Source organism: Pelobates fuscus, chromosome 1, assembly GCF_036172605.1.
Source record: "Pelobates fuscus isolate aPelFus1 chromosome 1, aPelFus1.pri, whole genome shotgun sequence".
In the NCBI taxonomy this organism is placed as follows: domain Eukaryota; kingdom Metazoa; phylum Chordata; class Amphibia; order Anura; family Pelobatidae; genus Pelobates; species Pelobates fuscus.
In genome coordinates, this window is record NC_086317.1 from 173,201,442 (window position 1) to 173,216,366 (window position 14,925).

At 49.0% G+C, this 14,925-nt stretch overlaps 1 protein-coding gene across 6 annotated transcripts in view; it reads left to right on the forward strand.

Moving 5' to 3' along the window:
• The window catches only part of SYNRG (synergin gamma), a 159,248-nt gene that overhangs the window by 49,153 nt on the left and 95,170 nt on the right, over positions 1 to 14,925 (forward strand). For all 6 annotated transcript variants that reach the window (XM_063452757.1, XM_063452768.1, XM_063452779.1 and 3 more), the window contains 2 exons: positions 5,974 to 6,170; positions 14,496 to 14,741. In XM_063452757.1, the coding sequence (XP_063308827.1) occupies positions 5,974 to 6,170; positions 14,496 to 14,741 (443 nt within the window). The remainder of the gene's footprint in view (positions 1 to 5,973; positions 6,171 to 14,495; positions 14,742 to 14,925) is intronic.

Sequence of the window (14,925 nt, forward strand, 5' to 3'; positions counted from 1 at the left end):
ATTTGCTTGGCTAACCTTTCTGTGTCTATTCGTTTGACCTGCTGAGACTATGCCCTAAGGACGGTATTGGTACCGAACCCCTTTTGGCCGCAGGCCTGGGGTAATATCACTGAGGAAAACCCAGTGCACACCAGTGACATGGAGATAGGCAGGTGTCCGGGCAAACACCATTGCCATAGTGTTCGAGAGGACACCAGTATACGGCCATCTGAATATGGCGGGAAGGGTGAAGGCCCTAAACCTCATGCCTGAAGGGCAAAGTTTCTTATGAAGACCCCGGACACATCCACGGTTTACTCCAAACCGGCGACTGCACGCCTCCAAGGAGAAGTTCGCACCGGCAGGGACCGGTATTCAGACTCCTTCAGGAGAAAGCTGTGTTTTTCCCTTGTCTTTACCATCTACTCTGTATATGCCTCCCGGAGTCCCTATAGGTTCGGTAGTTAGCTCCTGGCCCTGTCCAGTGGGATTTACTTTTCTTACCTTCCGGCCTGCTGTTTACATTCTATCCGAGATAGAATGGGTGTATTTTCTCTTATCTTCATTTATTGTTGCTTTTTTTTTTTTCTTTTTTTTTTTTTCATGACTTCCTTTTCCTATTCACTCGGGTAGTCGTGAGGCCTGACTTGGTCTCCTCCGACCTCCCGGGCACTCGTGGATTGCGGAGAACGTCTCCAGCTTTCCTCGGACTACCAACAGCCTACCAGGACCCCGCGCGCACGAGATCCGGATAGTCGGTTGATAGTTTTCCATTCCTTGTTTCCCAGATTGCCCTCAGCCTTATGCTGACATTTGTGATTGGTGCGCCCTACGGTTTTGGTCACCCTGATCTCTAGGGACTCTAGTTTGCACCACAGGAGGGTGCGGCCCTCCATCACCTCGATCCGAGTATATTTATTTTCAGGAGCAGTGGGCGAATCCTCTCATACGGAACCGGATACTGATTTGTTATTAGAGGGCGCAGTCCCTCACTCGTCATCAACCAGATACTGGGCTGGATACAAAGTACAAGTTGGTGGACCCATTCTCATAGAGAGAACCGGTCTCGGATGTAGACTCTGCTGTTGGTTACTAATGGGTGCGGCCCGCTCAGGCTAGCACCCGGACGCTCTCACGGTATGCGATCACAGTAGTAGAGAGCGCGGCTCTTTCATGCACTCGACGCTCTACAGTACCGCCCATTTGTTCATCACACAGGCTTGTGCCTGTGCAAGACATTGATGACTACATAGAGGGGCGTCCCTCCGGAATTCAATTAGAGCTGCCATCCACGCTACTGGCTTCATCCTAGAGGACTGCCTGGTCATGCAAGTATTACATGTTTGGACTAGATCCCTCTATTCTATCTCCCGTGATGGATCTACTGGATCCGGGCTGCTGTAAAACACGCGAGAAATACTCAGAGGTATAACGGGGGGAGTCTCCCATTTATTTACACACACTCCTGGAGATGGTACACTAACGGATGGTCCTCCGGTATTTTGAGAGTGCAGGTTTTTGGCATATTCGGCACCATATAATACAGAGTTTGCTTTCTGTTTTAGATATCCAGACCATTACTAGCAACTGAGCAGAAAGTTTCCCCCATGTCAAGATGTCGGGAGATACGGAGACCTTCATGGAGCAAACAGGCACCGCCTTGCTCGGGTAACAACATTAAGGAAGGACTATTGCCCGGTCTGTAGGTAAAACCGTACGTATGGGTCATATGGTAAATCAGGAATCCTCGTTTGTCTTGACTTCTCTGGTCTTTACGATCTTGGGATAAAATCGGAGCGCATACCTGGTGAACATGGTTCGCAGATGGAGGACCCTTCGTCTATACTCTATTCATCCCTCACGGGAGCCGTCTGTTTTTGGATTCGCGCTACCCCCTTTTTTTTTTTTTTCAACTACCGTCGAGGGGATCTATGAGATTTTACGGAGGTACCTGGTGTACCCCGACTCCTACAGACATCTTTCACTCTTTGACGAGGGCATTGCTGGATGGAAATCTGCGTTCCGGTTGGCTTTTCCCTTCCTTTGCAGGTTTCCAGGATTCGCTATTCCCAGTATAGTCGACCACCGTCCTTCCACACAAGTTCAGTTCGGAACCCTGAATGGACGTCCTTTGGAGTCTTTCTCTACTGCGTCCAAGGTTTACTCAGTCCATTTGGAATCTTAGAATCACTTAGAATACGGCTAGTTTGGCCACGCTCTTGCCTGCATTATGAAATTATTCTCGGATGAGACATATCACCGGGTAGGACAGGAAGGAACGAAAGTTCCTCCTCGGTTTCTAATACGATTTTGGTAGTGAACTTGGGCGCATTCCTTGAAATTGGAGATCTACCTGCAAGACCGCATCGCCGAATATCCCTGGCACGATCGGAGGAACCGCCTTACGGATCATGAGTTGAGACGGTGACAGTTTCTTCTCGCGTCCCCAAGTCCGAACTTGACCTTTGATATTAAAACTACAGGAAGATGACTGATAGGTTAGTTTGCCAGCTCATGGACCGGCTGCTAGGAAACAAGTCGCAACCACATACAATGGATTTACCAGCGGATGGTACTTTTTTCCGTAATTGAGATGCTTCGTCGGCTGGCATTTTCTTTTATCCGTCTACTGTCAATTATCGAACTTGGAATGTCCAATTAGGATTACTCTGATATTTCCTGCAATAGATACCAGCGACACAAACAGCGTTGGATTGGTGAATTGAGCGTTGAAACAGCAAATACGAAGCCTCCTGTCATGTTATAAAATTGTAGATTATGCTAGCTTTAGTGTACCTATAATCTTAATTTTATTAATGACAGGAGGCGAGTATTTCCCACCCATTCTTGTCCCTCCCTTGTTTAATGTTATAGTTTAGATTATCAGGTACGTATGCAACTCTGTTTGTTGTCTCTGATACCTGTCGCTTGTTCATTATGTCTGTGTTTCTTTTCATAAGTAGGGTTGGGATATCTACATATTAAGGTTAATTTTGGTTGCTACATTGGGTACCTACATGTTTATTCTGAGTACATTTCATTGGATAATCAACCTGTTCGTTTCTGTTTTTTCTCTCGTTTCAGTTTACAGTCCATCAACACTATCTAGTTTGACGGTTACTCTCGGATGGTGGACATTGTTATATTCATCGTATCTAGGACTTAATTTCTTCCCCATGATGTTCTCTGCCTTTTATTCTGTTTTTGTCGCAGCTTGAAAGAGGAAATGATGCATGGGGAGGGGAGTTTTATAGTACCTAACTTTTTTCTGATTGGTTGTTTTTTCTGTGCTGCTGTGGAGTTCTAGTAAAGAGAGACTTAAGCAAATACTCGCCTCCTGTCATTAATAAAATTAAGATTATAGGTACACTAAAGCTAGCATAATCTACAATTTCCTCTTGTAAATGTTACTATTTTGTAATGTACAAAAATTATTTAAAAAAAAAAAAAACTAAGCTGGTTAATCGTTTACATTACATTGTTGGGATTCAGCATTCATTCATCATTGTTAATCAGCCATTTATGAAGTTTAAACAATTTGTTCTACAGTGTGTCTTAAAATTGACAATCTATCTTTTTTCATCAGTTAGTGAAAAGTCAGCCCTGGTGAGCCAGGGAAGTCGGGAGCAGGGGCTGCTTAGTCACAAAATGGCTGTTTATTTTACCAGTGGCTGCATACTACATGTGGCTATTTGATTGGGAAAAGCAGTCTACATCCTACTTTAAATTTACCATGTTTTTGTGTTTGACAGCGGGAAGCAGTCCTTATAAATAACGCAGCTCTCTTGTGACTATCAGTGTAACATGGTTTCATAATGTTATGTTCAATCCATTTCTCTCCATTCCATTTTCTCGCATCTCTTTAACAAGTCAGGGCGCTAGACTGCATTGTTCCAGTCTGAAGCACAAGTCACAGTGTTAAATGAAGCATTTCTCCATACGAGGACTTCATTTTAGGCAGGGCCTGTAAGTGTGAAAGTTGCAAATGTGCTGCTCTGATAAAGACATCCTGGTTTCCAGGCAGCTCATTCAGGATGCTGGTGTTTGAGCCACACTATTCCCTGCTCTCACACCTATAGATCCCCTAGGGCAGGGGTAGGCAACCTACGGCACTAGTGCCATGCACGGCACTCGAGGTGTCTTTGCACGGCACTCAAGGCTGCTAGAGCCAAACAGGCTCTGTCCTATCAAGATCTCAGATCACTTCCTCCCAGCACTTGTGAATGGTAATCCACACTAGCAGCCTGCAGCTGCTGTTGCAGCTCCTGTCCTCGACCTGTACCTGGCCAGCCTGGTCCCCACTGGAACCAAGGGAAGCCACACACACTGCTAAATATACACAGAAATGCACAATAACCCTCCCCTCATACAAATAATACGAACAGCCCACAAACATACTCACAATCCGCAGAAACGTAGCCTGCTAACAATCCACATACATGCACACAACCCCACATGCAGTCTCTCACATGCAATACCCCAAACATACACACACACAACCAAAGACACAACTTGACATATACATCCACACACACACAATTCCACATGCAGCCCCCATACACAGTCCACATTCATATGTATCATACACGATACCACAAACTACTCCTGTGAACATACACATTATAATGGCTCATATACGCACAAATATTCAGCGATACAAAGCAATTACCGTATAAATAACACAAGCAGAATACGGCAGCATACACACCTCAATTTAAAAAAATAGGACCGGCCCGCTACGGGACATCCCAATCCTATATCGGCACAGTGCTGCTAAAAGGTTGCCTACCCCTGCCCTAGGGTGACATGTTGGGGGAAAACAGGTGACTGGTTGTGATGTCATGCCCCACCACCTACAACCTGTAGTTGTAGAGCGGAATATGAAGGAACTTTGCTGATTCCCCAAATTCTGGGTGCCAGTGAGAGCAAACCAGTGGGCAGCCAGGGTAGGCTGAGGCTTTAAATTCATAGTAAATCACTTAAATTAAAGTGCGAAACACACAACTGTCTACAAACCACCCTTAAGACCATACACTATATGTGGGATATCATGCAAACATACTTGGTGCTTTTCCTCTTTCATTTCCGTATAAAAGTTTGCAAGAGCTTTATATCAAACACTTCATAATTCAAGTGTTAAACACATATTCCAGAGTTAACTATGCAATTTATATTTAAGCAGGTACTGTGCTTCTAGACAAGCCTTAAAGAGTACCTGTCATGACAGATATAGGTTTGCAGCTTTCTATCCATCTGTCTTGACTCTTGTCATGCAATTAAGTGTTTCTTTTCTGAATATCCTTAAAAGTTCATATATTAATTTATTTCCATTTTCCCCGACTTCTGCTTAGGGTTTAGGGTTTTCAATTGGTATTACACCTCTTTTATGATGCTAGCTCTCTTGCATAACCCTGTTTGTGTAAATAAAACTTATCTTTTCTCTCCCTTCTCCGATTGCCTGTCCAAAGCTGCTGCTCTCACACAGAGCCTGCCCCTCCTCCCTACTTCCCCTTGCAGGCATTGCTTTCATTTAGGCTAAATTCAAGCTGGATAGACACCCAGTGGAGGTTTTTCGTGATAACAAATATGCGGAGCACAGCCTTTTTATTTCTGTGCTGATTGGCACAGGTTCCACAGATGCTGAACTGACAGAATTTTAGAGAAATCAAGAAATGTGCTAGCAACTCGACTAACACAATGGATATATGGAATTTGATTATTTATCATTTACTATAAAGTTGTATTTGTCATGACAGGTACCCTTTAAAAGTTACTCACCACTGCTATCTATGGCATACCCACCAGTGGTGAAATTTTGCTAACCAATGGCTAGTGGAAATTTTGAACCTTGCCTTGATTCATTCAGATTTTTGTGTCCAGAAGTTTTCATGATGGAGGCTGATGTCTTGGCTCATACATACAGTTTCATATTTTTAAACAAAATGCATATATTTATCATTTTAAAGTTTTGCTTTTTTAATTTTTTTCCTGCAGACCTTTACAAAACTATCTTAGAAATCACTATGGCACCTACTGGAATAGATACAGGCAAACTGTATCCTATTTTGATTTCATCTGGCCTACCAAGAGAGACATTGGGGCAAATCTGGGCATTAGCAAACCGAACAATGCCAGGGAAACTTACAAAAGAAGAACTATACTCTGTCCTTGCTATGATAGCGATTACTCAGGTATATTTTTATTAATTTATTTCTCATTTTTGTGAAATCAACGCGTTGTATGCAACATTTAGCATTAAACAGCCTAGACATAATGAAAGGAACATGTCAAGCACTAGAACAATTAAAGCTTGCTACAGCGTTTATGGTGCCAAGATTGCACTGGTGCCTTACCATTGTAAGTACTGCACTGCAGAACTTGGTGCAGTAGACCTGGGGTCCACCAGTCACATGTCACCACCTCTTGTAGAGCTCATAGCTCTCTGCTCTAAGCTAGCAATGCAGGGCTCAGCTCTGCATCTGAAAACTGGATAACTGGCACTTTTATTTAATCCAACAAATGCCAATAGCTGGACAACATGGTAGCCTTAAGCATGCAGACCCCAGGTAAGTTTACAAAGTGTTAATACATTCTTGTTAAAGAGGGGGCCAGGGTGCAATCTATAGTAATTTATAGTAATTACTTGGAGTGTTCCTAAAAATATTAGACGGGGTTTAAAACCAGTTACTAAGTAGAGGTTTACAGCTCCCAAATAGAGTAAGCGAAGTTGCTACATAGTGAATAGCTTTATGTAGTGACAGTCAGTAACTCATTGCCAGTTTTGGTAACATTTTGTAACTCTCAAACTGCTACTTGCGAACAGCGGTTATGGCCACTTTAGCAAATAGTGGTCCATAAACGCAGGAAATGCCTTTGGGTGATCTTTGACCATAAACTTCAGAGTGTCGAGGTTGGGAAGTTTGTACAGTTTTAGTCTGGCAGACATTTTAAAGGATGCGTTAATAAAGAATACAAGATGAGTTAATAAAGTATACATTTTATTAAAATATACAGTGGCTCATATTATGCCTCAGGTAAGTAACTAGCTCTGGCAAGAGTGTTACTTTATTTGATACATTTGATTACTATTTGACTTTTATGTATGCAATTTATTTTTTTATTTTTTTTGTCTCCTTGATTGTGCCTATTATTTGTCAACACACAATTTCTGAAATGGGCAAATTTACTATTGCAAAATGGTTACGTTTTTTTTTTCTTCAATTTTTTTTTTATCCCATCATATCTATTTTAAGAGCTATTGTCTGCATGGCATTCTTTTAAAATGAAAATGTGGGTAGATGTTGCTTTAATAGTTCATTCCATCATCAATAGTTAGTAAGTAATTGTATAGTCAATGCTTTGACTTTCTTTTTCTTATTTTGTTAATTATAGATGGTTGGACCTTCATTACTGTATGCATTCATAATCTATTGCATAGGTTTGTCATAATGTTTAAATTGAGGGAACTGAGAATTAAGTTACATAAGTTTTATATATTTTGTAATTTTACATTTTATTGAACTTTTTCATGAAAAAGCAATTATTATCGTTTGTAATATTGTTACTTTATAACTTCTATTGTAAATACAGCATAGCTTTATTTTAATGTGCAGAATAAGCCTTACAAAAATGTATTCCTAAAGTTATAGTTTTATCCTACCTATCTAATTGCCCACACTGTTGAGATTTAAAAGTTGAGATTTTCTTACTTTTAATACTTGGATGAAATCATCAAGATTGATGATCTTAGTCAACCCAATGCTTTGCCTTAAAGGACCACTGTAGGCACCCAGACCACTTCATCTCAATGAAATGGTATGGGTGCCATATCCCCCTAGTTTTAACCATACAGCTGTAAACATAGCAGTTTCAAAGAAACTGCTATGTTTACACTGCAGGGTTAATCCAGCCTCTTGTGCAGTGATGGTGAACATGGGGCACGCGTGCCACTGGTGGCACGCCAAGCCCTTTCTGTGGGTCGCCAAGAGAGGGGGCAGCAATGCAGAGTAGGCACCTGCCTGCCCAAAACGGAGATAAAGAGTCTTCAAACCTTTTTAATGTATCTTTATCCCCTCCCCCCCCCACACACACACACAGAACCCCTCCCCCCCCCCACACACACACACACACACAGAACCCCTCCCCCCACACATACAGAACCCCTCCCCCCACACACACAGAACCCCTCCCCCCACACACAGAACCCCTCCCCCCACACACACAGAACCCCTCCCCCCACACACACAGAACCCCTCCCCCCACACACACAGAACCCCTCCCCCCACACACACAGAACCCCTCCCCCCACACACACAGAACCCCTCCCCCCACACACACACAGAACCCCTCCCCCCCACACACACAGAACCCCTTCCCCCACACACACACAGAACCCCTCCCCCCACACACACAACCCCTCCCCCACACACACACAGAACCCCTCCCCCACACACACACAGAACCCCTCCCCCACACACACACACAGAACCCCTCCCCCACACACACACACAGAACCCCTCCCCCACACACACACACAGAACCCCTCCCCCACACACACACACAGAACCCCTCCCCCACACACACACACAGAACCCCCTCCCCACACACACACACAGAACCCCCTCCCCACACACACACAGAACCCCCTCCCCACACACACACAGAACCCCTCCCCACACACACACAGAACCCCTCCCCCACACACACACAGAACCCCTTCCCCCACACACACACAGAACCCCTCCCCCACACACACACAGAACCCCTCCCCCACACACACACAGAACCCCTCCCCCACACACACACAACCCCTCCCCACACACACAGAACCCCTCCCCCACACACACAGAACCCCTCCCCCCCACACACAGAACCCCTCCCCCCACACACAGAACCCCTCCCCCACACACAGAACCCCCCACACACACACAGAACCCCTCCCCCCCCACACACACACAGAACCCCTCCCCCCCACACACACACAGAACCCCTCCCCCCCACACACACACAGAACCCCTCCCCCCCACACACAGAACCCCTCCCCCCACACACACAGAACCCCGCCCACCACACACACAGAACCCCTCCCGCCCACACACACACACACAGAACCCCTCCCGCCCACACACACACAGAACCCCTCCCGCCCACACACACACACAGAACCCCTCCCGCCCACACACACACACAGAACCCCTCCCCCCCACACACACACACAGAACCCCTCCCCCCCCCACACACACACACACACACAGAATCCCACCCCCCCACACACACACACACACAGAATCCCACCCCCCACGCACACAGCACTTCTCCCCCCCCCCACGCACACAGCACTTCTCCCCCCCTCCCCCCACGCACACAGCACTTCTCCCCCCCCCCCCACGCACACAGCACTTCTCCCCCCCAGAAACTGCTACCGTATGTTTACACTGCAGGGTTAATCCAGCCTCTTGTGCAGTGATGGTGAACATGTGGCACGCGTGCCACTGGTGGCACGCCAAGCCCTTTCTGTGGGTCGCCAAGAGAGGGGGCAGCAATGCAGAGTAGGCACCTGCCTGCCCAAAACTGAGATAAAGAGTCTTCAAACCTTTTTAATGTATCTTTATCCCCTCCCCCCCACACACACACACACACAGAACCCCTCCCCCCCACACACACACACACAGAACCCCTCCCACACACACACAGAACCCCTCCCCCCACACACACACACACAGAACCCCTCACACACACACACAGAACCCCTCCCCCCCCCCCACACACACACACACACACAGAACCCCTCCCCCACACACACAGAACCCCTCCCCCACACACACAGAACCCCTCCCCCACACACACAGAACCCCTCCCCCACACACACAGAACCCCTCCCACACACACAGAACCCCTCCCACACACACAGAACCCCTCCCTCACACACAGAACCCCTCCCTCACACACAGAACCCCTCCCACACACACAGAACCCCTCCCACACACACAGAACCCCTCCCACACACACAGAACCCCTCCCACACACACAGAACCCCTCCCACACACACAGAACCCCTCCCACACACACAGAACCCCTCCCACACACACAGAACCCCTCCCACACACACAGAACCCCTCCCACACACACAACCCCTCCCCCCCACACACACACAGAACCCCTTCCCCTTCACACACAGAACCCCTCCCCCACACACACAGAACCCCTCCCCCCACACACACACAGAACCCCTCCCCCCCACACACACACAGAACCCCTCCCCCCCACACACACACACAGAACCCCTCCCCCCCACACACACACACAGAACCCCTCCCCCCCACACACACACAGAACCCCTCCCCCCACACACACACACACAGAACCCCTCCCCCCCACACACACACACACAGAACCCCTCCCCCCCACACACACACACACAGAACCCCTCCCCCCCACACACACACAGAACCCCTCCCCCCCACACACACACAGAACCCCTCCCCACACACACAGAACCCACACACAGAACCCCTCCCCCCCACACACACAGAACCCACACACAGAACCCCTCCCCCCCACACACACAGAACCCCTCCCCCCACACACACAGAACCCCTCCCCCCCCACACACAGAACCCCCCCCCCACACACAGAACCCCCCCACACACACAGAACCCCCACACACACACAGAACCCCCACACACACAGAACCCCCACACACACACAGAACCCCCCCCCACACACAGATCCCCCCACACACACAGAACCCCCCCCACACACACAACCCCCCCCACACACAACCCCCCCACACACACAGAACCCCTCCCCCACACACACACACACACACAGAACCCCTCCCCCCCCACACACACACAGAACCCCTCCCCCCCCACACACACAGAACCCCTCCCCCCCACACACACACAGAACCCCTCCCCCCCACACACACACAGAACCCCTCCCCCACACACACACAGAACCCCTCCCCCCACACACACACAGAACCCCTCCCCCCACACACACACAGAACCCCTCCCCCCACACACACAGAACCCCTCCCCCCACACACACGCACAGAACCCCTCCCCCCACACACACGCACAGAACCCCTCCCCCCACACACACGCACAGAACCCCTCCCCCCACACACACGCACAGAACCCCTCCCCCCACACACACACACAGAAACCCCCCCCCCACACACACACACAGAACCCCTCCCCCCCACACACACACACATAACCCCTCCCCCCCCCACACACACAGAACCCCTCCCCCCACACACACACCGAATCCCACCCCCCCACACACACACAGAATCCCACCCCCCCCCACACACACACAGAATCCCACCCCCCCCACACACAGCACTTCTCCCCCCCACGCACACACACGGCACTTCTCCCCCCCACGCACACACACGGCACTTCTCCCCCCCACGCACACACACGGCACTTCTCCCCCCCACGCACACACACGGCACTTCTCCCCCCCACACAGGGCACTTCTCTCCCCTCCCCCCCACACACAGGGCACTTCTCTCCCCCCCCCCCACACACAGGGCACTTCTCTCCCCCCCCCCACACACACACAGAGGGCACTTCTCTCCCCCCCCCCCACACACACACAGGGCACTTCTCCCCCCCCCCCCCCCACACACACACGGCACTTCTCCCCCCCCCCACACACACACACACACGGCACTTCTCCCCCCCCCACACACACACGGCACTTCTCCCCCCCCCCCACACACACACGGCACTTCTCCCCCCACACACACACGGCACTTCTCTCCCACACACACACAGCACTTCTCCCCCCACACATAACTCTTACACACAAACACATACACTGCACCCCTCAATGCAGTATGTGTGTGCATATTCAGCAGAACCCCTCCCCCCACACACACAGAACCCCTCCCCCCACACACAGAACCCCTCCCCCCCCACACACACACACACACACACAGAACCCCTCCCCCCACACACACACACACACACACAGAACCCCTCCCCCCACACACAGAACCCCTCCCCCACACACACACAGAACCCCTCCCCTCCACACACAGAACCCCCACACACACACAGAACCCCCCACACACACAGAACCCCCCACACACACAGAACCCCCCACACACACAGAACCCCCCACACACAGAACCCCCCACACACACACAACCCCCCCCCCCCACACACACACACAGAACCCCTCCCCCCACACACACACAGAACCCCTCCCCCCACACACACACACACAGAACCCCCCCACACACACAGAACCCCCCCACACACACAGAACCCCCCCACACACACAGAACCCCCCCACACACACACAGAACCCCTCCTCCCACACACACACAGAACCCCTCCCCCCACACACACACAGAACCCCTCCCCCACACACACAGAACCCCTCCCCCACACACACAGAACCCCTCCCCCACACACACAGAATCCCCCCCCCACACACACAGAATCCCCCCCCCACACACAGAATCCCCCCCCCACACACACAAAGAATCCCACCCCCCCACACACACAAAGAATCCCACCCCCCCACACACACAAAGAATCCCACCCCCCCACACACAGCACTTCTCCCCCCACGCACACACACGGCACTTCTCCCCCCCACGCACACACACGGCACTTCTCCCCCCCACGCACACACACGGCACTTCTCCCCCCCACGCACACACAGGGCACTTCTCTCCCCCCCACGCACACACAGGGCACTTCTCTCCCCCCCCCCACACACAGGGCACTTCTCTCCCCCTCCCACACACACACAGGGCACTTCTCTCCCCCCCCCACACACACACACGGCACTTCTCCCCCCCCCACACACACACGGCACTTCTCCCCACACACACACACACAGCACTTCTCCCCCCACACATAACTCTTACACACAAACACATACACTGCACCCCTCAATGCAGTATGTGTGTGCATATTCAGCAGTCTGTCTGTATTCAGCAGTGTTTGTGTGTGTGTGTGTGTGTGTGTGTGTTTGTGTGTGTGTGTGTGTGTGTGTGTGTGTGTGTGTGTGTTTGTGTGTGTGTGTGTGTGTGTGTGTGTGTGTGTGTGTGTGTGTGTGTGTGTGTGTTTGTGTGTGTTTGTGTGTGTGTGTGTGTGTTTGTGTGTGTGTGTGTGTGTGTGTGTGTGTGTGTGTTTGTGTGTGTTTGTGTGTGTGTTTGTGTGTGTTTGTGTGTGTTTGTGTGTGTTTGTGTGTGTTTGTGTGTGTTTGTGTGTGTGTGTGTTTGTGTTTGTGTGTGTGTGTGTGTTTGTGTGTGTGTAAGTGGACCGTGTGCGTATGTATTCAGAGGAGACTGTGTGCGTATTTAGCCGTCTGTCTGTTTGTATTGCATTTGTTGGAGATAATTTTATCTATTGATGTCATTATTTAAAATTTGTATAATTGAACTCTCTGTTGTTGTGTTCTTCTTTTAAAACAAAATATGTTAATTAGTTTGGACAACTGTACGAGTTGTTTGTTCTAAACTTAAACCTCAGTATTCAGGTTTAATTGCCGTGTTTTGAGAGGAAAAAAAGTTGGCATGTTTTGCGGTTTGGGCACTCTGGCTCAAAAAGGTTCGCCATCACTGCTCTAGGGGCTGTCTCCCTGACAGCCACTAGAGGCACTTCCGCGATTCTCAGTGAGAAAATCGCATTGAAATCGCGCAGCGTGCGTTCAGATCCCCATAGGAAAGCACTGAGTAATGCTTTCCTATGGACTGTTTGAATGCGTGAGTGGCTCTGGCCGTGCATGCGCATTTGGCTCCACTCAGGAGCTGACGTCGGCATGGGGAGCTGGATATGGGTAAGTGGCTGAAGGGGTTTTAACCCCTTCAGCCCAGCGGGAGGGGGGGCCTTGAGGGAGGGGAGGACCTAATAACCCTATAGTGCCAGGAAAACTAGTTTGTTTTTCTGGCACAATAGTGCTCCTTTAATGCAGCATTGGGAGGATACTGCTCATACATGGCAAATCGCTGTGCTGCACCACTCAAATGCTCTCTATGAACAGCATGTCATTGGAGCAGTCTGACTTTATAACAGTGGAAGCGCCACTGCTTCCAGACAACTTCATTGAGACATTGTGGTCTGGGTGCCTTTTAATGGTCCTTTAAAAAGAAAGATCACTGTAAGCACCATATCAACTTGTGCTCATTGCATAGACTATACCCCGGAAAGGTCCTCTTTTACTGTATGCCTGCACATGATGGCTAATAACTACTGCAGTTTAGCATCCAAACCCATCCAAATTGTGTGTGTATGACAATTCTCTAGTTATCAGAGAGATCCCAAATGCAGTCGTTTGCTCGGGTAACTGCTCTGAACAGTCAGAGACTGACTGTCTATATAATATATCTAAATTTTAAAACTCAAATATATATACAATTTCTTTCTTTACTGTATTGCCTAGGAGATGCTCGTAACTTTATATTTACACACTGTAAATATATACAAAATATTCATGAATGTTCCTATTAATCTTGTTTTAATTGTTTTATTGCACTGCATGACCAGAGAGGTGGAATGCCTGGGAGCACTGATGTACTAAGCCAATTTGCTTCGCCACCCATACCAACTTTAAGTGGCTTTCAAATGACTTTGCCGGCCCAGGGGAATGCATTGCATATGGCAACCCCAGTTTCTTCTGCAGCTACCGCTGTTAATATTGGTCCACCTGTAATGTCATCATTGAGGAGTAACCAAAGTTCAGGAGGAACTGTAACACAGCACACATTCATGCCGTCATTTCCTGCTCAGCAGGTAAGTTTAAAAAATTGAGCTCACTCCACTTATGTAAGGGGTGCTGTTGTTGTATTGTTCCTAAATACGTATTATGAAAGTCCCATCTCGCACTGATCTCTCATTGGCTCAGAATACAGGTAATAAGTTGCTCTATGAGATCATGGTTAGAGTTACAGGGTTATGCTGCGGAAAGCTGCAAAAT